At 39.7% G+C, this 23,164-nt stretch overlaps 2 protein-coding genes across 5 annotated transcripts; both read right to left on the bottom strand.

Annotated features, from left to right (window-relative positions):
- Positions 1-645: 645 nt before the first annotated feature.
- On the bottom strand, positions 646-9,863 carry LOC124121461. 3 transcript variants are annotated; one of them, XM_046484463.2, is made up of 2 exons: positions 8,292-9,863; positions 646-5,215 (listed from the first exon to the last, which is right to left on the bottom strand). In XM_046484463.2, exon 2 carries the CDS (start codon positions 5,193-5,195, stop codon positions 2,583-2,585), a length of 2,613 nt encoding a protein of 870 aa, XP_046340419.2. In that variant the 5' UTR covers positions 5,196-5,215; positions 8,292-9,863; the 3' UTR covers positions 646-2,582. The 3 variants fall into 3 exon arrangements, with proteins under 3 accessions (XP_046340419.2, XP_048254768.1, XP_046340418.2); XM_048398811.1 differs by lacking the exon at positions 8,292-9,863 and adding an exon at positions 7,421-7,641; XM_046484462.2 differs by lacking the exon at positions 8,292-9,863 and adding an exon at positions 6,303-6,640.
- Positions 9,864-14,359: 4,496 nt separating this feature from the next.
- On the bottom strand, positions 14,360-21,036 carry LOC124121449. Of its 2 annotated transcripts, XM_046484443.2 has the most exons (3): positions 20,555-21,036; positions 17,277-17,405; positions 14,360-17,056 (listed from the first exon to the last, which is right to left on the bottom strand). In XM_046484443.2, the coding sequence occupies exon 3, from the start codon at positions 17,034-17,036 to the stop codon at positions 14,397-14,399; it is 2,640 nt and encodes an 879-aa protein (XP_046340399.2). In that variant the 5' UTR covers positions 17,037-17,056; positions 17,277-17,405; positions 20,555-21,036; the 3' UTR covers positions 14,360-14,396. The 2 variants fall into 2 exon arrangements, with proteins under 2 accessions (XP_046340399.2, XP_048254769.1); XM_048398812.1 differs by lacking the exon at positions 17,277-17,405.
- Positions 21,037-23,164: the final 2,128 nt, after the last annotated feature.

Genomic DNA, 23,164 nt, shown 5'->3' on the forward strand with positions numbered 1-23,164 from the left:
GCTGAAGACCTATTCTACCCCGGATCTTCACGGGTCAATACAGGGGTTTCACACTTGGGAACGCTTTAACCACTAGATTAGCCAACCCAATCCTGTTTAGTTTGAACATTAGTTACGTGTTAAGAGTTTCGCTCAAGGAAAATCAAATTTATCTCACCTGACCGAAAGTCAGTAAAAGCCACAAAAAACTTTCTATAATCATAAGACTTCTGTAGTGGCATGTTTGCCTTCTGGACAAATGAAGCAGTGACTTCAAACGCTTGTTTCATGCTTGAGTGCCAAATTTGTACAAGAGGTACGAATCTGATATTCAATATGTCCGCCATGGCAGCCATATTGAAAAATATATTTCTGGCCATATTATTCAGCAATTTCCATAAGTGCAAAGAAATACGTTCCGTTAATTGCAATATTGTATTCATTCTTCTCCCATGAAAGTTCCACACTGAGTAAACTGAACTGTGACATGTTTTCTTCTTTTGATGACATTATATTTAGTTCCAATAATTAGTACTTTAGCCTTCAGTATTTATGCTGTCAGCTGGTTCTCGATGTTGACATTTTAAACTGTTGACTACATATCCAAGTGTGCTCCAATGATCAGGGGTGTAATAAAATACGAATGAAGTGATAAACAAATCATGGTAACAGGTTCACAGGTTTATTAAATAACAACTAATTGTACTAATAGTTGACAAATATTAAATAAAATCTGCGCTCACATAGATCACTAAGTAATTCTATCTGCGCAAATATACAATCAAGTTTTAGCCAAACTGTATTACAGCTGTAAAAAGGTAGCTTAAACAACACTTTGACAAGATATGGACCCGGTTTCCAAATAGCTAGTTAATCACGGGAAAGTAGGTTATCCACAGATTACTAGAAAACAGAGTATTGGAAACACTAGTTACTAAGAGTTTAGAAATCACGGGACAGTTGGTTATCCACGGATTACTAGACAAACTGAGTATTACAAAGCCTAGTAACTAAACTCATAACAACCAGACTAGGCGAAGCTAAGGTGTGTTTTTAAACCCGGGGAAAACTACTATAACTCTATATCTACACTGGAGATGTAAGTATCAAAATAAAGCGCTGAACATAAACTACCCAACGGTTTTATTAAAGATTCACAACAAGCTATGTACAAAAATAACCATAAATACATGATAAATATCTGAATGTAGATATAAATTCCCCTAATGTTTGCAAGTCATAAATAGAAAACATTTTCAATACAAGAATATGGTGGTGAACATATGAGAGACAACATACATCAAGTCATTACATAGTTGGAGAGTAACATTACATTATAAGAGCGAAAAATAAGTGGGCCACTAATTCTCGAACACCAAATGATCACACACAATACAATAGCGGCCGCCGGAGATCACAGAGCGGTGCCGGACATAAAGTCGGGGAACATAGCCATTCGTGACCAATTCGTGTTATTCCGGGACAAGACGAATGCGGGTTACGGAAAGGGGCAAGTGTTGACAAATGGGAACATAGCGGCACTGAACCGTGACATGTGATCCACGGTGACACCATGGCACTATTTTCTAATCAGTAATGCGGACACGGCCCAGTCATCGAATGGCGCCGCAAATCGCTGTGAAGTTGCATCCCTTGAGCACGCCAGAAACCTATGATCGTGGGTTCGAATCCCCCTTTCGTCATTATGTATGCTTATGATTATATAGTTACTACACCTGGTATGATAAGGTCCTTTAGTTGAATAATGAAACACGTGCATTTATTACCACCAATCCCGTGTAGTGTGCTCTATGTGACCTTCTTGGTGAAGATTGTTTTGAGTCGATTGTTTTGCATTTGGCGATGGTTTCTCATCGTTGAAATGGTGCCGCCTTTAAAAGACAAGTGTACGCCACAAAGCGAACATACAGGTTTCAATTTGTCCCCAGACACTTTACAATATGACCATACGTCATATCTCTCAAATGGTATAACACATGTATGCCAAGGGAGATAACGCTCACGAGTACTCCAGGAGTGGCTCTACCCTAATCATACTCCAGTACCCGGCTACCGTTTCATCCCTATGAGTGAATGACCATAGCTTTATGCAAAATGTGTCAACATTTCATTTACTAGCCCACTCACTGTGCCGCATTTCCCTGAGAAGAACGAAAGATGACTTTCATAGTCCATTCCGCCCGATCCACAGACACCTGCAGGCAGCCATATCCCCACACGCCCACTGGCTTCATGATTCACAGACACATGTTGGTAGGCCGATCCAAAGACACCCACTTGCAGTCCCGTCTACAGTCAGATTGTGGCAACCCGATTTCAGTCACCTGTTTGGCAGCCATATCCATAGACACCTGTTTGCTGCTTGATTCACAGACATATATTGGCAGTGATATCCACAGACACTCGTCGACAGCGCAGCCTACAGTCATCTTTTGACAGCTCAAGCATCTTTCGATCTTATGCGTCTACCATCAACACCGAACACAAAGCTGCAAAATGTACGAGCGAAAACTATACACATTGATAAAATCAGGATACTGTAGGTAAATGTCATTGCAAATGGCTTTATTGTTTTTCAATGTTTAATTGTTTTCATCCAACCATGCAAATTTGGCATAATTCAGCTTTAGGATAGATAAAAACATATTCATGAGTTGTTGAGAACGTTGACATGTCAGAAAGTCTGGTGATAACTCTACTGGACGTTTGTCTTTCAAGGTCGGCAAAACTGTTCTTGGACAGGTCAGTACGGGAACTATCACATCCAAGCCGTCACATGTGCGGGAGATAGCAACAAGAGTCTCTAGTCGTTTGGTAGCAGTCGCTTTGCCCAACAGGACAACCAAACATTTGCTTTTATTCATTACATTTAGTTCTGCGGTGAATTCAAGTTCATAGCCAAGAACGTCATCAGTGTTCCGAGTTACAGACAAGCCGCACGTTCCCCCAAACCATGACTTGATGGCTGCTGCCTCAGCATCTGTCTGTCCGGGGTCATCAAGTACAAAGACGTCCCAGCCCTCGTCATCCTCACCAGAAGTGCGCCCATGTCTGTGTGTGAAAGCACTCTGAAAACAGGACCTTATATCATCCTTGCTTGTAGGAGTTGACTCTGAGTCAAGAAGATGTTTAGCAATCCCAAGATAAACTTGGTAAACTAAATATTGTTCTTTGTCGGCCATCTGTTTTCCTTCACGTGTACACAACAGAAGTTGTAGACATGACCGGGCATTGTGAAAATCACGTAAACACATGTATTGTTTAATGACTGCAGAAAGTAATGTAGGTTCACCTGGTTTCAATAGCAGCAGTTTTTTATAGAACTCTATTGAATCTCTGTGGGCACCAACTAATGCACACATTCTAGCTATTTCCTGGATACTCTCAGGCTGGTTGGGCTCGTTCGTGAGAAGCTGTTTCAAAGTAGGCAGTGCTTGCCATGAGTTGAAATCCTCTTTTCCCATTGTGGGAATCCGAGCGACAAGAAGGACTGTCTGTTCTATGGATCGCCTCATCATCATCTTGCTCTCCTCTCTGAAGTTCAGTTTTTCCACGTCACTATATTGTCTTCCTTTACTCATCTCCAACAGACAAAAGCCAATCTGTTCATAGGCAGTACTCTTGTAATAAGGTGAAGCATTGGGATCAGAGATGATCTTGCGAAACTGCTCCACTGCAGTTTCCACCTGATCAAGTCGCCTATAGTTTAATCCTAAGTCATAGATGGCGGTGAGATTGCATTCCTTCGTCATAGCAACTGATTCTTGAAGATAGCATACAGCCTCGGTCAGACGTGGGTGACCAGGTTTTTTTGTTAAGTGTTTTGGAGAATTGAGGAATTTCGAAAGCTTCCTAGGAGACCCTCCTCTTCGCGGGTTGTTTCGTTGTGAATGGTTGTTGTGGAATGAGAGTTCCGCAATCTCAGAAGTCAGATCAGTTGTGTCACTGTCAGACATGAGATGTTGATCACTGCTCCCTTGCATCTTTAGGACAAGTGCACTCTGAGGTTCCCCCATGTAACCACCTCTGCAGGTGCCCCCGCTTCTATCATATTGATCTCTGTTTGACAGTTCATTGCCTCCTATGTGATCCCGATGCTCTCTATATCCATACTTCCCACGACCACGACCACGACCACGACCACGACCACGACCGCGACCACGTGCACGTCCACCACCATCACCACCACCGCCAAAGCTCTGCTCTGCCAATTTGAGTAATATCTTTGCTAGATTATCACAAATGAATGGAGTACGTCGGATTGCATATGCTTTCTTAAGTAACTCGTGACAGTCTTGTAAAGTTTGAAGATATGGAGAGTGGTGTCTGACCAAAGGCAGAAGTTTGCCACATCTTCCAAGAACGAAGTCATCTTCGAGAGAGGCCTCTTTGATTGTTTCAAGGGCTGTATCAAGGCATTGCTCTGCAGTCAATGATAGACCTTCTATTATGACTTGGTCAACAATCTGCTGAGTTAAAGGGTAAGCAGGCTTCTCCAGTTTTAGGTACAGGTCACCCAACTCCACAAACGCTTTTGCAATCAGAAGTTGCTTCTTGCAGTTGATAGTAATTTCCGAAAGATATCGTACGGCTCTTTCGCAAAACACTTTAACTCTTTCTGGTGTCATGTTCTCAATACATTTAGGCATCCCTAAGCATCTCCTGCAAGTTAACGCACAACCGAATTTCCACAGGTACTGGTCAGGACATTCATTAAGAGCATTTTCATAAAGATCAATTGCTTTGACATAGAGGTGAGGCCCTATGCGAGACATGCAGTATGCCTGCTCTGCTGTGGCTACAGCTAGTAACTGTTTGTAGTCATCTCGTCCTCTCAATTTATCCAGCTCTCTGACGGCTTCTTGGGAGGCATGCTCATGTCCAGTCGCCATTTTCATTATGGTTTTATTCACTAATGCTGTTATATTAGTTGGGACATTTTCACAAACTCTAGAATTTATTTCTGAAGCTTTCTCTTTTTGATTTGTGTGGAAATGAAGTAATGATAAGAAATTATCTCGTCTGATTTGTTCTTCTTCAAACCCACATGGCAGTAATCTTTCTGACTGGATGCGGTCCAATATGCAGACACATTTTGCCTTTTTGATGTTGATGATGTAGTCGAGTTGAAGAGAGCTGGGGACCTCACTCAGACTATCCTTCAGTCTCTGGCGAGGGTCCACTGGTCCAGCCATATGAACGGTATATCCGGTTCCTTTCAACAGAAAAATACACTTCAAATACATCAATTGTACCATTTGATTGGTTGATAATCCAGAGAATATGATGGTTAGTGCATGTCGGTTTGACAAAGTGTTTCTGTAAGTCATTCGGCCCAAACTAGATGCTGTGTTGTAAGTTGTGGCGTATGTCAACCGAAGGATTGAAATGGGCCATAATACATTATGAACAAACACTATCTAGCAACAGACGTAGGTCATTAAGTCAAAACAAAGTAATTACTTATTCTTCGGCTCTCCGTAACTTTCATTTCTAAATGTGACCCGTGAAGATTCCTGGGTAGAATAGGTCTTCAGCAACCCATGCTTGCCGTAAAAGGTGACTATGCTTGTCGTAAAAGGCGACTAACGGGATCGGGTGGTCAGACTCGCTGACTTGGTTGATGCATGTCATCGATCCCAATTGCGTGGATCGATGCTCATGATATCAATCACTGGATTGTCTGGTCCAGACTCGATTATTTACAGACCGCCGTCATGGAATATTGCTGAGTGCGGCGTTAAACAACAAACCAACAACAACCAACATTTCTAAATGTCCAAATTATTTAAACTAAGGCACATTTTGAAAAGAGTGAGTGAGTAAGGTTTTACACCGCTTTTAGCAATATTCCAGCAATATCATGGCGGGGGACTCAAGAAATGGGCTTCACACATTGTACCCATGTCGGGAATCGAACCCAGGTCTTCGGCGTGACGAGCGAACGCTTTAACCACTAGGCTACCCGATCGCCTAGTGTTGCCAAGTCGTTTTACTGGTCGCTGTAGGCGATAACAACTAGTAACATGTTCCTTTTCCCCCCAAAAAAACCCCCAAAAATGAATGTGAAGAGGTTACAACCAACCTGTTTACTCTCAAGTATGTACGTATATGAGACGTAAATAAACAGATCGGCAAAACGAAAATAAACAATATTTCTCTAGTCAAAACGAAAGTCACCGTCAGTGGCGTTGACATCTAACCACCAGATATCGACCTAAATATATTCACACACACACACACACACACACACACACACACACACACACAGATCTAGAATAGTAAGGCTCCCTGATACTCACACAAACCAGGAGACGCCCACCTAATCTACCGCAGTCACTTAACACGTACTGCAGTTAGGCCTCGGTCGATATGCGCGTATATAGGCAGTGACGTAACAGCATATTCGTGGTGTTTCTCAGAAACTGCTTTCTCCTTAGCGGTATGCAATGGCTAAGGGAGGTAATTAGCTTTGGTATGTTACGGGTATAAATAAGGTGCGGAAAGCAGCTCGTCTCCTCTCACTCTATACAGCTCTAATTAGATCAACACTAGACTACGCCATATACAATACCCTAAACAACTCTCTATCTAAAAAACTTGACTCAATACAATACCAAGCCCTTAAACTAATTACATGCACCCAACATGGCACCTCCTACACCTCACTTCAGGCCCTTACAGGGGAAATGCCACTAAATCTACGCAGGGAACATCTAAGCCTTAATTTCTGGGCCGGGTCCCAATCAAACCCTCTCATCCAAAACCTAATTAACCAAAACATTAGCCCAAGAAACCAAGCTCTAGCTCGCAAACACCCCTTACTCACCCCAATATCCCAAAGAATAACTAACTACCTCAAACGTCCTCAATGAACACCAAACTAAAAAAAATCCCAATATAGACACAACGCTAGCTAACCAAATAAATAAACAAAACGACCCAAACATAGCTAAAACCACCACACTTGCATACATACACGACAATTGGCCAAATTGGTGTCACGGACGGATCTTCAGACCCGATCTCCAACCACACAGGCTTCGAATTTCATACCACACAACCAGTTAAATCCACACAATCTTACCGACTCTCAAACAACCAATCTATATTCACGGCCGAACTTATGGGCATGGCCTCAGCCCTGCATAACCAACAATCTAAAAACAAAATAAAATCCTAATTCTCACCGACTCCCTTAGTGGACTACAAGCCCTCCAAAACAAAAATACCAAAAACCGACCTAAATTAATAAACCAAATACTTAAAAGCTCCAACGGTCGGGTAGCCTAGTGGTTAAAGCGTTCGCTCGTCACGCCGAAGACCCGGGTTCGATTCCCGACATGGGTACAATGTGTGAAGCCCATTTATTATGTCCCACGCCGCAATATTGCTAAAAGCGGCGTAAAACCATACTCACTCCTATCTTGCAGCTTTTTCGGGTCAAGGGTTCACGACAAGGTTCGTGCCATTTTTGCGGCGAGTTCACGCACTACATCCGGGAATGTCTCTACTGTACAGGCAGTACAACCAGGGCGACGACAGGTGTCAACGCCACAGTAACCAGTGCCTCTAAGGCAGGATAAGACTTGTCAGTTAAGTGTAGTTTTGATAATGTACATTCGGAAAACAATATGCTTGATGATTATGACATTGCCCTTACTAATGATTTTGATGAATATGAATAGGGATCAGCAGAAATTATAGTGAAGGGTCGGTTAAAGTCTAGCATTCAATTCTGGTACAATATTGGTGCGTCTAAATTCATAATTAATATTATAGACAATGGATATAAAATTCCTTTTATTTCCAGGCCTCTAAAGATGGAGTTACGAAATAACAAGTCGGCGTTGAGACATGCAGAGTTTGTTAAGGCCCAAGCTATTTTAGAATTGCATAAGAAACAATTATTCATTGAGTCTGAGTCTCCGCCCTACATTGTTAACCCTCCTTCTGTGTCCATACACGAAATTTGATCTTAGATTTGTCCAGAGTTAACAATTACGTCAGCAAAAAGTCAATCAAATGTAAAGATTGGAAAATTGCACTTGAATATATTAATGTGAACGATTGGTTGATAAAATTTGATATACACTCAGCATATCATCATATAGACATTTTTTAAGCCAATACTGAATTCCTAGGTTTTTCATGGAAAAATGCTTCGGGTGTTAAGCAACATTTCAAGTTTGTAGTCTTACCTTTCGTGTTAACTCAGCACCTTATGTGTTAACTAAGGTTACACGCCAGTTAGTCAAGAAACGGCGTTCTGAAGGGAAGAAAGTGGTCACCTTTTTAGAAGACGGTCTTTTATCAGCTCAGTTGGAACTTAGTACTCGTTCGTCTGGCGAGGCTACAAAAGAAGACTTGATCAAGTCGGGATTTGTACCCAAATTCGAAAAATCACAACGGTCACCTTCGTAGTTCATGGAGTAGCTAGGTATTCACATAGATACAAACACTCTGTGTTTATCCGTTCCTCAGAGGAAGTTAGATAAGGCCATTGAAGATTTTTTTTTTAGTGAATAGGCGCTCTTATCAACCAATGCGGCTTGTTGCTGCGATTGTCGGACAAATCATAGCAATGAAACTCGTTATGGGAAATGTTACATTGACCAGTTACAGTGTTGGAGAGAAAACATTGCTCGTTTGTCGAGTACAGTACTGATAAATACAGTACACCATATAGAATTATATCTATCGCATGCAACTACGAGCGTATGTGTTTAATTGACAGACATTGAATAAGAGCAAAATCATCTGCAATTCTTGTGTTTTTTAAAATTTCTACTCCGTTCTGCAATGCGCCAATGGCAGTGACTCGATACCCGCCATTTGTTGCTAAGTGTAGCAGCGCATAACAGTGGTAATGTGGAACTAAAGCGGAATACAATTTCTTCTTTTTATACAGATGGCTAATGAAAAAATGCAATTCCTATGAAAATGGTTGTGTTGGTTATTATCTGTAATTACTATCCATTGCCATGTTTAATTTCTAATCACGATATCTCCTAAATGTATTATTTGATTGTCTATCATGTCATAACCTTCGTGAGGTGGTGACATGTTTAATAATAGATTACATGTGGGGAAGCACCTCGGTGCTTGTTGCGGGGTGCTGGTGGACCGCATTACAAGTTACATTTGGCGTCTTGGGATACATCCCAAATTATAAATTATATAGGATAGGGTTGCCCGCTTTACAGCAGGAACCAGTTTATCCATTCTGCTTTACAGCAGATGGCTTAGTGTCCGCTTTACAGCGGATGGTCAGCTTGGCAACACAGTGTATGAAAACGCGATCAGTGTATGAGTGATAGTGCTCTATATATTTGTAACAGTGTATGAAAGGACAATTTGTAAGAGTGTATGAAAGGACACCGAAAGCGAAAGTAGATCACCTTTACCAAGAAACTGAACTATAAGCTTTTACCAAGAATTCACATTGCTATCAAATCAGAGCTGCAAACCATTTTCAACCATTGTTTAATGTGACAACCGCTGACGTATTTGACACGAGGCTACCGACTTACCGATGGTATCAGGTGTGTGTCCAGGAAGTGTGACGGGATGCGATCTGAAGAGAACAGAGCCGAGTTCCGAAAACACGCGAGAAGTACCGGTCCTTATTTTAGCCCCTTGATACCGAGCACCAGGCATTGAACAACAAATACCATCTTTTAACGCCTTTTGGAATGTGTCGGCCGGGGATCGAGCCCGACCTTCCGCTCTTCGGGCGGACGCTCTATCCACTAGACCGTGGGGAGGCGGTCAGATGCGTAAAGAATACAGGGGTTTGATGTTTGTTGTTTAACACCACACTCAGCAACATTCCAGCTATATGACGGCGGTCTGTCTGGGCCAGACAATCCAGTGATTGACATCATGAGCATCGATCCACGCATTTGGGATGCAATGACATGCATCAACCAAGTCAGCGAGCCTGACCACCCGATCCCGTTAGTCGTCTCTTACGACAAGCATGGGTTGCTGAAGACCTATTCTACCCCGGATCTTCACGGGTCAATATAGGGGTTTCACACTGGGGAACGCTTTAACCACTAGATTAGCCAACCCAATCCTGTTTAGTTTGAACATTAGCTACGTGTTAAGAGTTTCGCTCAAGGAAAATCTAATTTATCTCACCTGACAGAAGGTCAGTATAAGCGAAAAACAACTTTCTATTATCATAAGACATCTGTAGTGGCATGTTTGCCTTCAGGACAAATGAAGCAGTGACTTTAAACGCTTGTTTCATGCTTGAGTGCCAAATTTGTACAAGAGATTCGATTCTGATATTCAATATGTCCGTTGAAAAATCTATTTATGGCCAAATTATTCAGCCAATTCCATAAGTGCAAAGAAATACGTTCCATTAATTGCAATATTGTATTCATTCTTCTCCCATTTAAGTTCCATACTGAGTAAACTGAACTGTGAGATGTTTTCTTCTTTTGATGACGTTATGATTAGTTCCAATAAGAAGGATTTTCGCCTTCAGTATTTATGCTGTCAGCTGGTTCTCGATGTTCACATTTTAAACTGTTGACTACATATCCAGGTGTGCTCCAATGATCAGGGTTGTATAAAATACGAATGAAGTGATCAACATATACTAAAGTTTCCAAATAGCTAGTTAATCACGGGAAAGTAGGTTATCCACAGATTACTAGAAAACAGAGTATTGGAAACACTAGTTACTAAGAGTTTAGAAATCACGGGACGGTTATCCACGGATTACTAGACAAACTGAGTATTACAAAGCCTAGTAACTAAACTCATAACAATCAGACTAGGCGAAGCTAAGGTGTGTTTTTAAACCCGGGGAAAACTACTATATCTCTATATCTACACTGGAGATGTAAGTATCAAAATAAAGCGCTGAACATAAACTACCCAACGGTTTCATTAAAGATTCACAACAAGCTATGTACAAAAATAACCATCAATACATGATAAATATCTGAATGTAGATATAAATTCCCCTAATGTTTGCAAGTCATAAATAGAAAACATTTTCAATACAAGAATATGCTGGTGAACATATGAGAGATAGAGGATTAACCACTGTGTTCCGTTGTTACCGAAAAATCTACACACGAGATTTACACTTTGCCGAGTTCTAATCGTGGCAGATTAATCATGAGTGTGCCTCAACCAGGCAACTGATCAGCTGGTTACTCCTAGGTAAATCTTCTCAACACCATCAATGAATTGTAATATTTTTAAACGAATTTACAGTGAATAATTTAATATATAAAATGATGATTATTTCATGTCATCTTTTTTAATTTTTTTGTTTTGTTCCTGAACATAGTTAGCACATGTGTTTCTATTATAAAAAAAGAATAAGAAAATCTTTACTAATTCAGTGGACATTTTTCTTTTAACCATGATATTTAACATCATAACACCAAAAATGTTACTAAATGAGTTATCTAATTTTCCAATATCTGTGAATGACACAATGTGAATTTGACAAGAACAATACTTTATTGTGTGTGAAACATAAATACATAGAATATATGTAGACAATAAATTATCATTTCAATATTTACATTATTGTAACACCCTTGTAATGTTACATTGTTATTTTACTGCTACAGTTACATCCAAATTTTATTTTTTTCTTATTTTATCAGATTAGAAATTAAGAATTACTAATCATAGGTAATTAAAATTTAACATGTGCTTCTTTTCATCAACAAGACTCATAATAAATATATATTTTAGTGACCTGATTATATGTGAATTGTTTGTAAAAAGTATTAAAATTAAAATTTGACAATGCTTATGTTGAGAAATGAGGTTAATGGTAAATGTTATAAGATGACCTCATGTTGGTCGTTTCTTCATCATCCATAAATTTGAGTTTTTCTTTACTTACCAAATTCTGAAAATTTACACATAACACAATAGAATAATTTAAGGTCTCTGGTTAAAATAGCAACATAGCTTTCCGCTCTCAGGCAGCCAATAAGATTGTGTGAAAAAATAAACCACTGAAAACCTTGTAATGAGAAAATAATACAGAAAAATTACATTTCTTTTTTTTCTTCATATGTCCAGTTTATCATCCAAAGAAATGCTGAATAATTATATATTGGGGTTCTTTAACTGCTATGATAATATAACAGTTTCATTATTAAAGAAATGTTGTTGTTTTTCAGTAAACATGGTAAATAAAAATAACAACTTTGGTTTAAAGAATATATATGAGACAAACATAATTTTATATTTCTTTAATACTCTGTATCGTCTGTTAATTCTGAAAATAATTAGCTGTGATAGTGAGTTTCTACCTAAAAATGATTATATGAAATTAATTTTGAGATGATTTCATCCTATCCAATATACCAAATATATTTTAAGATGCAAAAATGTAAATCTTTATTGAAAAAAAAAAGAATATTGTTTTTGAAAACAATACCTAAAAAGGTTGATTGGTGCCCACCATCTTTATCTTCATCATTTTGTCTGCTCCCTATTAGATATCAAAATAGCTAAGAAAAAATATAAATACATAGATCTAGGTACTTAAACTAAATACATTCAAGTTTAAATGTAGTAATGTTGTTGTTTTAAAAAGAAGAAGAAAAGTTTCTTAAATGGCCTGAAATAGTATGTTTATATAATTGAATTCTTCAAGTTAAAAAAACAAACAAATAATTACAGGCCAAAATGAATGAATTATATTGATCTGGATAAACTCCAACTGTTGAAAGGGGAAACAACTGCGGTGGTTGCAAAACATCTTGGTCGTGAGATGTTCGGTCCGGCAAATGTTGATCGTTTAATGCATTAAAATTGAGTATGTCTTTTGATACAAATTATTTAAGGTGTTTATTTTCTTAAAATATGAAATATAAGCCTCGATTATTTTAATATAACTATAAAATATGTTTTTGACGGTGGGTTACACAAACGATCGATCAGCTCTTGATCAACACTTCGAAACAACGTGACATTTCTTATGTGGTTGACGGTTATTTTTAAAAAATACCAAAAACAATAAACCACTACGAATAAACCACTGCTGGAGACTGGAGATCAAGCCCTGTTATGGGAGAAACAACAAACATCAAGTCATTACATAGTTGGAGAGTAACATTACATTATAAGAGCGAAAAATAAGTGGGCCACTAATTCTCGAACACCAAATGATCACACACAATACAATAGCGGCCGCCGGAAATAAAGTCGGGGAACATAGCCATTCTTGACAAACTCGTGTTATTCCGGGACGAATGCGGGTTACGGAAAGGGGCAAGTGTTGGCGAATGGGAACATAGCGGCACTGAACCGTGACATATGATCCACGGTGACACCATGGCACTATTTTCTAATCAGTAATGCGGACACGGCTGGCCCAGTCATCGAATGGCGCCGCAAATGGCTGTGAAGTTGCATCCCTTCAGCACCCCAGAAACCTATGATCGTGGGTTCGAATACAAAAAACAAATACTCCTAAAGGAGGCGGCTTGACGTCGGGGCTCGAGGTCGGGAGCAAGAAAGACATCTAGGGTGTTATGGGGATGCAAATACACAAGAAGAAAAACCTACTTTCCTAAAAGTTTAAAACTACAGAAATATTTAAAAGTGATCTCAGCAGGGACCACATTGCAAACTTTCCATGTGTTGTTTAATATATTGGCATGTCACAGTGACATATCCATGTGAAGTGCAATGGTCAATTGATAATCCCACTGGCGAGGGTAGCCCTGATGAGAGTTTTTAAACCATACATAAGCATCAAGTATAAGCACACATTATGCATAGTCGTATGGCTGTGAAAAGGCATATTCGGCCTAGATCTAAATAATACTAACATTACAATTTACTTCAATTACAATTATATATTAGATTGAATTTACCTTTTACAAATTCAAATTCATATTCCCGGTACTTTCAAACACATTTCGACCACAGAATGACATCATGTATGATAATATAGTTACTATAGTTGGTATGACATGGTCCTTACTACTGGTAATTAGTTGAATAATGAAACCAGTGCATTTATTATCGCCAATGCTGTGAAGTGTGTATTTTGTGACCTTCTTCGTGAATTTGAGGATTGTCGATTGTATTGCATTTGGCGATGGTTTCTAATCGATGAAATGGAGCCGCCTTTAAAAGACAAGTGTACACCACAAAGTGAACATACAGGTTACAATTTGTCCCCGATTCATAGACACTTGCAGGCAGCCATATCCACACTCGTTGGCAGCGTGGTCTACAGTCATCTTTTGGCAGCTCAAGCATCTTTCAATCTTATGTGTTTTCCATCAACTATGAACACAAAGCTGTAAATCGTATGAGCAAAAACTACACATTGATAAAATCAGGATACTGTAGGTAAATGTCATTGTAAATGGATTTAATGTTGTTCAATGTTAATTGTTTTCATCCAACCAAGCAAATTCGGTATAATCCAGCTTCAGAATGGACAAAAACATATTCATGAGTTGTTGAGAACGTTGACATGTCAGAAAGTCTGGTGATAGCTTTACTGGACGTTTGTCTTCCAAGGTCGGCAAAACTGTTCTTGGACAGGTCAGTATGGGAACTATCACATGCAAGCCATCACAAGTGCGGGAGAGAGCAACAAGAGTCTCTAGTCGTTTGGTAGCAGTTGCTTTGCCCAACAGGACAACCAAACATTTGCATTTTTTCACTGCATTTAGTTCCGCGGTGAGTTCAAGTTCATAGCCAAGAACGTCATCAGTGTTCCGAGTTACAGACAAGCCGCACGTTCCCCCAAACCATGACATGATGGCTGCTGCCTCAGCATCTGTCTGTCCGGGGTCATCCAGTACAAAGACGTCCCAGCCCTCGTCATCCTCACCGGAAATGCGCCCATGTCTGTGTGTGAAAGCACTCTGAAGACAGGACCTTATATCATCTTTGCTTGTAGGAGTTGACTCTGAGTCAAGAAGATGTTTAGCAATCCCAAGATAAACTTGGAAAACTAAATATTGTTCTTTGTCGGCCATCTGTTTTCCTTCACGTGTACACAACAGAAGTTGTAGACATGACCGGGCATTGTGAAAATCACGTAAACACATGTATTGTTTAATGACTGCAGAAAGTAATGTAGGTTCACCTGGTTTCAATAGCAGCAGTTTTTTATAGAAATCTATCGAATCTCTGTGGTCACCAACTAATGCACACATTCTAGCTATTTCCTGGATACTCTCAGTCTTGTTGGGCTCGTTCGTGAGAAGCTGTTTCAAAGTAGGCAGTGCTTGCCATGAGTTGAAATCCTCTTTTCCCATTGCCGGAATCCGAGCAACAAGAAGGGCTGTCTGTTCTATGCATCGTGTCATCATCATCTTGCTCTCCTCTCTGAAGTTCAGTTTCTCCACGTCACTATATTGACTTCCTTTACTCATCTCCAACAGACAAAAGCCAATCTGTTCATAGGCAGTACTCTTGGAATAAGGTGAAGCATTGGGATCAGAGATGATCTTGCGAAACTGCTCCACTGCAGTTTCCACCTGATCAAGTCGCCTATAGTTTAATCCTAAGTCATAGATGGCGGTGAGATTGCATTCTTTCGTCATAGCAATTGATTCTTGAAGATAGCGCACAGCCTCGGTAAGATATTGGTGACTAGGGTATTTTTTTACGTGTTTTGGAGAATTTAGTAATTTCGAAAGCTTCCTAGGAGACCCTCCTCTTCGCGGGTGGTTTCGTGGTGAATGGTTGTTGTGTAATGAGAGTTGTGCAATCTCAGAAGTCAGATCAGTTGTGCCACTGTCAGACATGAGCTGTTGATCACTGCTCCCTTGCATCTTCGGGACAAATGCTGCAGCTTGTGCATTTAGTGATGAATTAGCAAAAGGTGCCCCCTGAGGTTCCCCAATGTAACCCTCTCGATAGGTAGACCAGTTTCTATAATGTACATCTCTGTATGGCATTTCATTGCCTCCTGTGTGATTCCCACTCTGTCTAAATCCACGATGGCCCCTCTCACGACCACGTGCATGTCCGCGTCCACGTCCACGTCCGCGTCCACGTCCACGTCCGCTTCCACCAAAATCTTGTTCTGCCAATTTGAGTAATATCTTTGCTAGATGATCACAAATGAATGAATTTGGTCGGATTGCATATGCCTTCTTTAGTAACTCTAAACATTTTTGTAAAGTATGAGAATATTGAGAGGGGTGTCTGGCAAAAAGCAAAAGTTTGCCACATCTTCCAAGAACGATCTCATCTTCTAGAGAGGCCACATTGACTGTTTTAAGGGCTGTATCAAGGCATTGCTCTGCAGTCAATGATAGACCTTCTATATTGACTTGGTCAACAATCTGCTGAGTTAAAGGGTAAGCAGGCTTCTCCAGTAAGAGGTATAGGTCAGCCAACTCCACAAACGCTTTTGCAATCAGAAGTTGCTTCTTGCAGTTGATAGTAATTTCCGAAAGATATCGTACAGCTCTTTCACAAAACACTTTAACTCTTTCTGGTGTCATGTTCTCAATACATTTAGGCATCCCTAAGCATCTTCTGCAAGTTAACGCACAACCGAATTTCCACAGGTACTGGTCAGGACATTCATTAATGGCATTTTCAAAAAGATCAATTGCTTGGACATAGAGGTGAGGCCCTATACGAGACATGCAGTATGCCTGCTCTGCTGTGGCTAAAGCTAGTAACTGTTTGTAGTCATCTCGCCCTCTCAATTTATCCAGCTCTCTGATGGCTTCTTGGGAGGCATACTCATGTCCAGTCGCCATTTTCATTACGGCTTTATTCACTAATGCTGTTATATTAGTTGGGACATTTTCACAAACTCTAGAATTTATTTCTGAAGCTTTCTCTTTTTGATTTGTGTGGAAATGAAGTAATGATAAGAAATTATCTCGTCTGATTTGTTCTTCTTCAAACCCACATGGCAGTAATCTTTCTGATTGGATGCGGTCCAATATGCAGACACATTTTGCCTTTTTGATGTTAATGATGTAGTCGAGTTGAAGAGAGTGGGGGACTTCACTCAGACTATCCCTCAGGCGAGGGTCCACTGGTCCAGCCATATCAATGGTATGTCCGGTTCCTTTCAACAGAAAAATACACTTCAAATACATCAATTGTAACATTTGATTAGTTGATAATCCAGAGAATATGATGGTTATAATTAGTATATGTTGTTTTGACACAGTTTTTTTTCCATCTGGCAGTCGGTCCAACTAGTAAAAGAAACAAAGCAGGACACCATTAGACTACATGCGTTATGGTGTAGCAATACCCAATCAACTTGGCATATTTGTACTCACATCAACTGGAGGAATCAATCGCCCAAACTGAACTACAACAGTTTGCTGAGTAATGCACGTGCTACATTACCCAGATCAGTGAAACTTGAGTTTGAAGTGAATCTTTTGTTGCTCTTGCAGCATGCTAGCCTACAAAGATATGGATATAAAAGGAACGATGTACTGGTCATTCACACCCAAACAGTTGGACAGTGACAAATATCATGCTTAGATTAATGGTAGTGAAAAAACAAGCCATTGGTATGATACATCAACAAGCAATGTTTGACCACATTGCAAGGAGTTTGGGCTGTAGCCGAATGACAGTCACCGGGCTGATGGTCCGTTATAGGCACACTGGATAGACGTTAGACAGGCAATACTTCATCATCAACATCGTTGGTGAGGATGCGGCCATGGCTAGCCATGCACCAAAATAATACCCCTGACTGTTGTCCTCAAAAGTATTTTAAAAATATTAAAAGTCCAAGTATTCAATAAAATGCATTTCTCCAATCACAAAGATCAAGTTTTGCCTTAGATTGGTCAGAATTAGGACACGCTCACTTACATCAACACAAAAATAGAAACAGGAGACACCAGACCCATTACACTCCCTTTTTATAGATGAAACGCACCCAATAACAAATAATGTTCCAGACAGGTGCATGAAATGTTTGAAGCCAATATCATTCAGGCCCGTTCTTATGAATGACACTCTCTCATTGTAATGGTTAAAAAACGTGACAGCTCTTCCTTTTTCCCCGTAGATTATAGATTATATTTTCCCCACTACCACCTCTGCCAATATCTTTAGTGTGCTGGATTGTGCTAGTGGCTTTTGGCAAATACCACTCCATCAAGATGCAAAACACAAGTCGGCCTAAATTACACCCGATAGTGATTTTGGATGGAATTTCCTCCCTTTCGGACTCAAAAATGCTCCTATGGCATTTCTGCAAACCATTCCAGAGGCAATAAAGAAATGAATTGGCGTTACATACTAATATATGTAGACGACATTATATTTTCTGAAACGTTTTTGGAACATTTGAATCACCTAAAGGCAGTATTCCAAAAGATCAAAGAAGCAGGACTCACTTTAAAACCAAGCAAAATGTACATTTGCGACACAACTAGTCACCTACTTAGGACATATCTTCAGCAAAGATGGCATCCAGGTCGGTCATTCAAATATAGATTCAGTCACACAGATCCCACCCTCTAAAAATGTCCATGACGTGTGTCATTTCTTAGATTTGGTCTCGTATTATCACAAATTTGTAGCAAACCTTTCTGGCATCTCCTTCCCTCTATACAACTTCTTAAAAAAGATGTGTCTTTCGAATTCTTCAACAATTTCTAACTGGCATTCGAAAAGCTAAAGCAAGCCCTTACAACAGCCCCTATCCTTGCATATCCCGACCAAACAAACCCTTCATCCTCACAACTGACGCATCTAAAAAAATAGGGTACATTTTAGGACAACTTGATTATCATGGCGTAACTTAGAATGATGTTGTTAATTCATGTCTTTTGACCATACAAGTATCTTCCTGCTCTGTTTTCAGGAACAAACAATGTTGATTGGTAACGTTTCTTTTGCTCGCCAGTTTCCAAGTAAGGGTATATGATGTTTAATTTGCACATTTCCCGTCACAGTCAACAACTGTTATGGCCTTTTGAAATGGAAGATTTGAATGATTATTAATAAATTAGCGATACAGGCATACTGTCTCTCATGGTCATGTCTCTCTGTCAAAGATTATGGCTTTGCTTACGAATTATTCTGTATTGATGACCCATCAGTATATATGCTTGTATGCCCTGTATATTGCTTGCTGTCCAAACATTGTGATAAGGTGTCAGCTGCAGCTGTTACACATGATGGTACTCTATCATTACGATTAACTGGTGGAAGTTCCATTTTAACGGCAGAGGCTAAGGCTTTTAGCCAGGCTTTTACTTTTAGCCATGCAACTTATTGAACGTCCAAAGGAGAGAAGTTTTATCATTTTTTTCTGATAGCTTATCCTGCTTACTGGCAATCAAGAACCGCAAAACTTACCATCCCCTTTTGGTTGAAATTTTAAAATATCATTTGAATTTGTCTGTGGCTGACAATGACATCATCTTTTCTTGGCTTCCAAGTCATGTTGGCATCAAAGCAAATTTTTAAGCAGATTCTGCAGCTAAAGCTGCTCTTTGGAAATCTGTATTGAGAGGTAATTTTCCATATACTGACCTAAAACCTGCTATTTGCTAATATGTTGGCCATATGTGGCAGCAAAACTGGAATAAACAAGCTTCATGCCATACAACGCTTGATCGGAAATCATGCCCTTACTCGATTATGTCATCAGGACGAAGTTGCAATCCGAAGGTGTCATATTGGACAAAATCATTTGACTGATTCCTTTGTATTGAAGGGAGAAGATCCCCCTCAATGTATACCTTGCCATAGTCCTTTGACTATCAACCACGTAGTTTTAGCCTATTTGAAAGGAATTAAACTGTATGAAAAAATATAGATTTTAAATTTTGAATGTCAGTTTTTACTGTTTACTGTGATAATGGACTGAAGATTTAGTGATCGTTGTCATCACTTTTAAATAATGTTGACTAAAGGAAATTGATATTGTTTTTCTAGCTGTGAATAGCTTGAATATTGCTTATGCAGCTTAAAACAACATTAACTCACTCACTCACTCACTCACTCACTGTATTGACGAGGATGGCCATATTGTGGCGAGACTCTTTAATGGGGCTGAGTTATTTTTTTCAAGCAGATGGAGGCTGAGTATTTTATTTGCACAAATTATGAGCTGTGTTTTTTTCTCCAACAAAATTATCGACTAAAACATATTTTGAAAATGTATGTTTCTAGTGCTTAGATTTGTTTTGCTTCATGTGACCTTTATGACGTAGGCGTATTGTCGCCAAGCAGTTTTACCAGGCACAGTAGGAAACGAAAAAACCCCCATAGTAACTCGTTCTTTTTCCTGAAAAAAATGAAAGGGAAATGGTTTATTCCGAAAAACAAACAAATAGTTTGTTTTGGTCTCTAGAATATAAAAAAAAATTGGAGACAGCCTTGAATAAACAGGTCGTAGCGAAGTCGAAATGACGTCATGCATCAAAGCGAAAGTAGAAAATACGTCATGAGTCAAAACGAAATTAGAAGCTGCCAGTCTCGTTCATATAATAAATATACACACCATATATTGATGAAAAACGAAATATTGCCTTCGAGTATAGCAAATAGTATGCTAAATTAGTTTTTTTAGCTTAGTACTCACACAGAGAATTGCCTGTAAAAGTGAATAGTGAAGATCCCTGATGCGCACACACAATCAGGAGACGGCAACTGCTGCAGTCACTGAACACGGCAGGAAGGCCCCAGTCGATATACGTGCATGAGCAGTGACGTAACAGCATTCACATGTCAAACCTTGTTGGCGAGGGTCACGAGTGTATATGGGATCAGGCTGAAACGGAATCATGTCAAAACGGCACCCATTTTGTATGACAAAAACGGCACCATGTGTATTATTCGCCGGTATGTATAGGGAAAACAAACACTGTTATACTATTATTCAACATAGACAACATTTGCCAAGCCAAACCATATAACACTATTAAACACGATTGGTGGTTAGATCCCCTTGCCGGCGGCCATACCATAAGACGTTAAAAGTTGGCACTCGACAATGGTTATGTGGCAAGTACAGTGTTTAAGACCTTTACAGTTTACTAGAATACCCGCTCACATTTGTAACTTTCAAATGTAAGAGTTGTGTGAGCTTCCAAAAACGAAAAAGAGGGTGGTGTGTGTGTGTGTGTGTGTGTGTGTGTGTGTGTGATGCCACACCTCTCCGGATTCGCATTTGTTTCCGCAAATGCATAAATAATCAGGCATATCAAAAGAGTAAATGCATCTGAAAGTGACTGAGTACTTAGTGAATTATTTTTTATGCTTAATCTTTGCAACTCAAACGTATTTGTGCAATGTTAAGACACGCTGCAAATTAAATGAACGCATACTTCCTTTATGCAAGGGAGCGAGTAACTAATGTTGAACGCCGAGAAATATTCCAGCTATATCATGGCAGCCTGTAAATAACCGAGTCTGGACCAGGCAAATCAGGTAGTGATCGAGGCACGATGAGCGCATGCAGTCACCGAAGTCAGCGAGCCTGACCACCCGATCCATTTTAGTCCAATCTTACGACCAGCATAGGTTAATGGCGGTAAATTGTCTTCTTCCTTAGGGGTTGTTATCTATCAACAACACAGAAGAACGCTTCAAAATAAGGAATGACGCGAGCGTGTGTGTATGTGTTCGCGTGTGCGGGTAACGACGCTCCTCATAGGACTAAAAGGTGAGGTGAGGTGAGGTGAAATTGGGTTTAACGTCGCGTCCAAGATTATTTCACTTATATAGCGACATTCATGCACGTGCGTGCATACTGACACAGCATACTGACTCCGAGCCGACCAGTTCTTGTTTTGGCCCCTTAATGCCGAGCGCCAGACAGGGTAACAAGTACCATCTTTTAACGTATTTTGGTATGACGCGGCCGGGGATCGAATCCCGGACCTTCCGCTCTCCGGGCGGCCGCTCTACCACTAGACCACGGTGGCGGTCAGACTATAACATGGTATCTCAGTCGGCTGGCACTATACACTCGGCAGCAGTCTCACACACACACACACACACACACACACACACACACACACACACACACACACACACAAAAGCATGCACGTCGCTATATAAGTGCAATAAACTCTGCAGAAATAAAGACTACCGTGTGTATTTTCTCGTAAACAAAGCCGGAAAATAACACTTAGATGTTTTTATAGTTTTAACAATCTATCAGTGAATCGCAATAAATATAACTTCAAAGAATTTTGGTGCATTCACTGAATGACTAGTATCTGAAACTATTATTTTATCAGATATAAGATATCCCAACATCGAATTATTTTGGAACAACTGATTGCTGTTGCCTGATATATGTTTTACGTATGGAACAATTTGATCAGTCACCGTTGAGGCCTCCCGCGTTCTTGCCATACATCAAATGATTGAAAACGAAATGCAAATATTATAATTACAACCGACAAAAGTAATATGTATAATCAGGCAGTTGCCTTGTTCGAGGAATGTATCCGCAGATATCAACAAGGAGGAACAATATCTCTATATCGGAAGCTGTACAAAGAAACTTGTCCGATGGCACGTACGTGTCTTTGTATAACAATCTAATATTTTAAACTATATATAGCGTTTCAGGATATTATGACCCGTGTTGTTTCCCAACTGGCCACGTAAGTTTGTTTCAGGTATTTCATACAGGAGTCAAGTCTCATTAGTCAGCTGAGATAGCACACATGGCAACTATGTTCATGATGTCCACGGTTCTTTAAAAAAAAACACCAAATAGTTAGATAACAATCAACGTATTATCCGCTAATCCTTTGAACAAAGAACGTAGTTTTTACATCGGCTCTATTGAGATATAATGCAGTCGTTGTCATGTAAATGAACTGAATTTCATTGTTACAAAAATAATATGTACACGTATTTTCTGTATACCAAACTACATAATTGTACATACACATTTACACAAGCAGATCATCCACTCAAATGTGAGGATTCAAGAGGAATACCCCTGGCTGTCAACAAGGTTTTCCAGTTGGCCCCTTGCTGGTCAGAAGCCCAGTTTTTTTTATTGGCTTCTGGTGATTACGCGGGCCAATTAAAATGACGACAGCTAGACGACTGAAAGTTTTCCTTTAAAAGTGCAACAAATTTCTGAAAATGGTATCACCTTGCAATGAAATCTAAATGAATCCAATTATACATTTATCGTACTGTTTTCTTCTTTCTTTAAATTATTTGT

This window comes from Haliotis rufescens, unplaced genomic scaffold (assembly GCF_023055435.1).
Source record: "Haliotis rufescens isolate VD_foot unplaced genomic scaffold, xgHalRufe1.0.p SCAF_19, whole genome shotgun sequence".
Lineage (NCBI taxonomy): Eukaryota > Metazoa > Mollusca > Gastropoda > Lepetellida > Haliotidae > Haliotis > Haliotis rufescens.

Excerpts from the sequence above, each read along its gene's own strand:
- LOC124121461 (XM_046484463.2), bottom strand. The coding sequence starts at position 5,195 with ATGGCTGGACCAGTGGACCCTCGCCAGAGACTGAAGGATAGTCTGAGT.
- LOC124121449 (XM_048398812.1), bottom strand. The coding sequence starts at position 17,036 with ATGGCTGGACCAGTGGACCCTCGCCTGAGGGATAGTCTGAGTGAAGTC.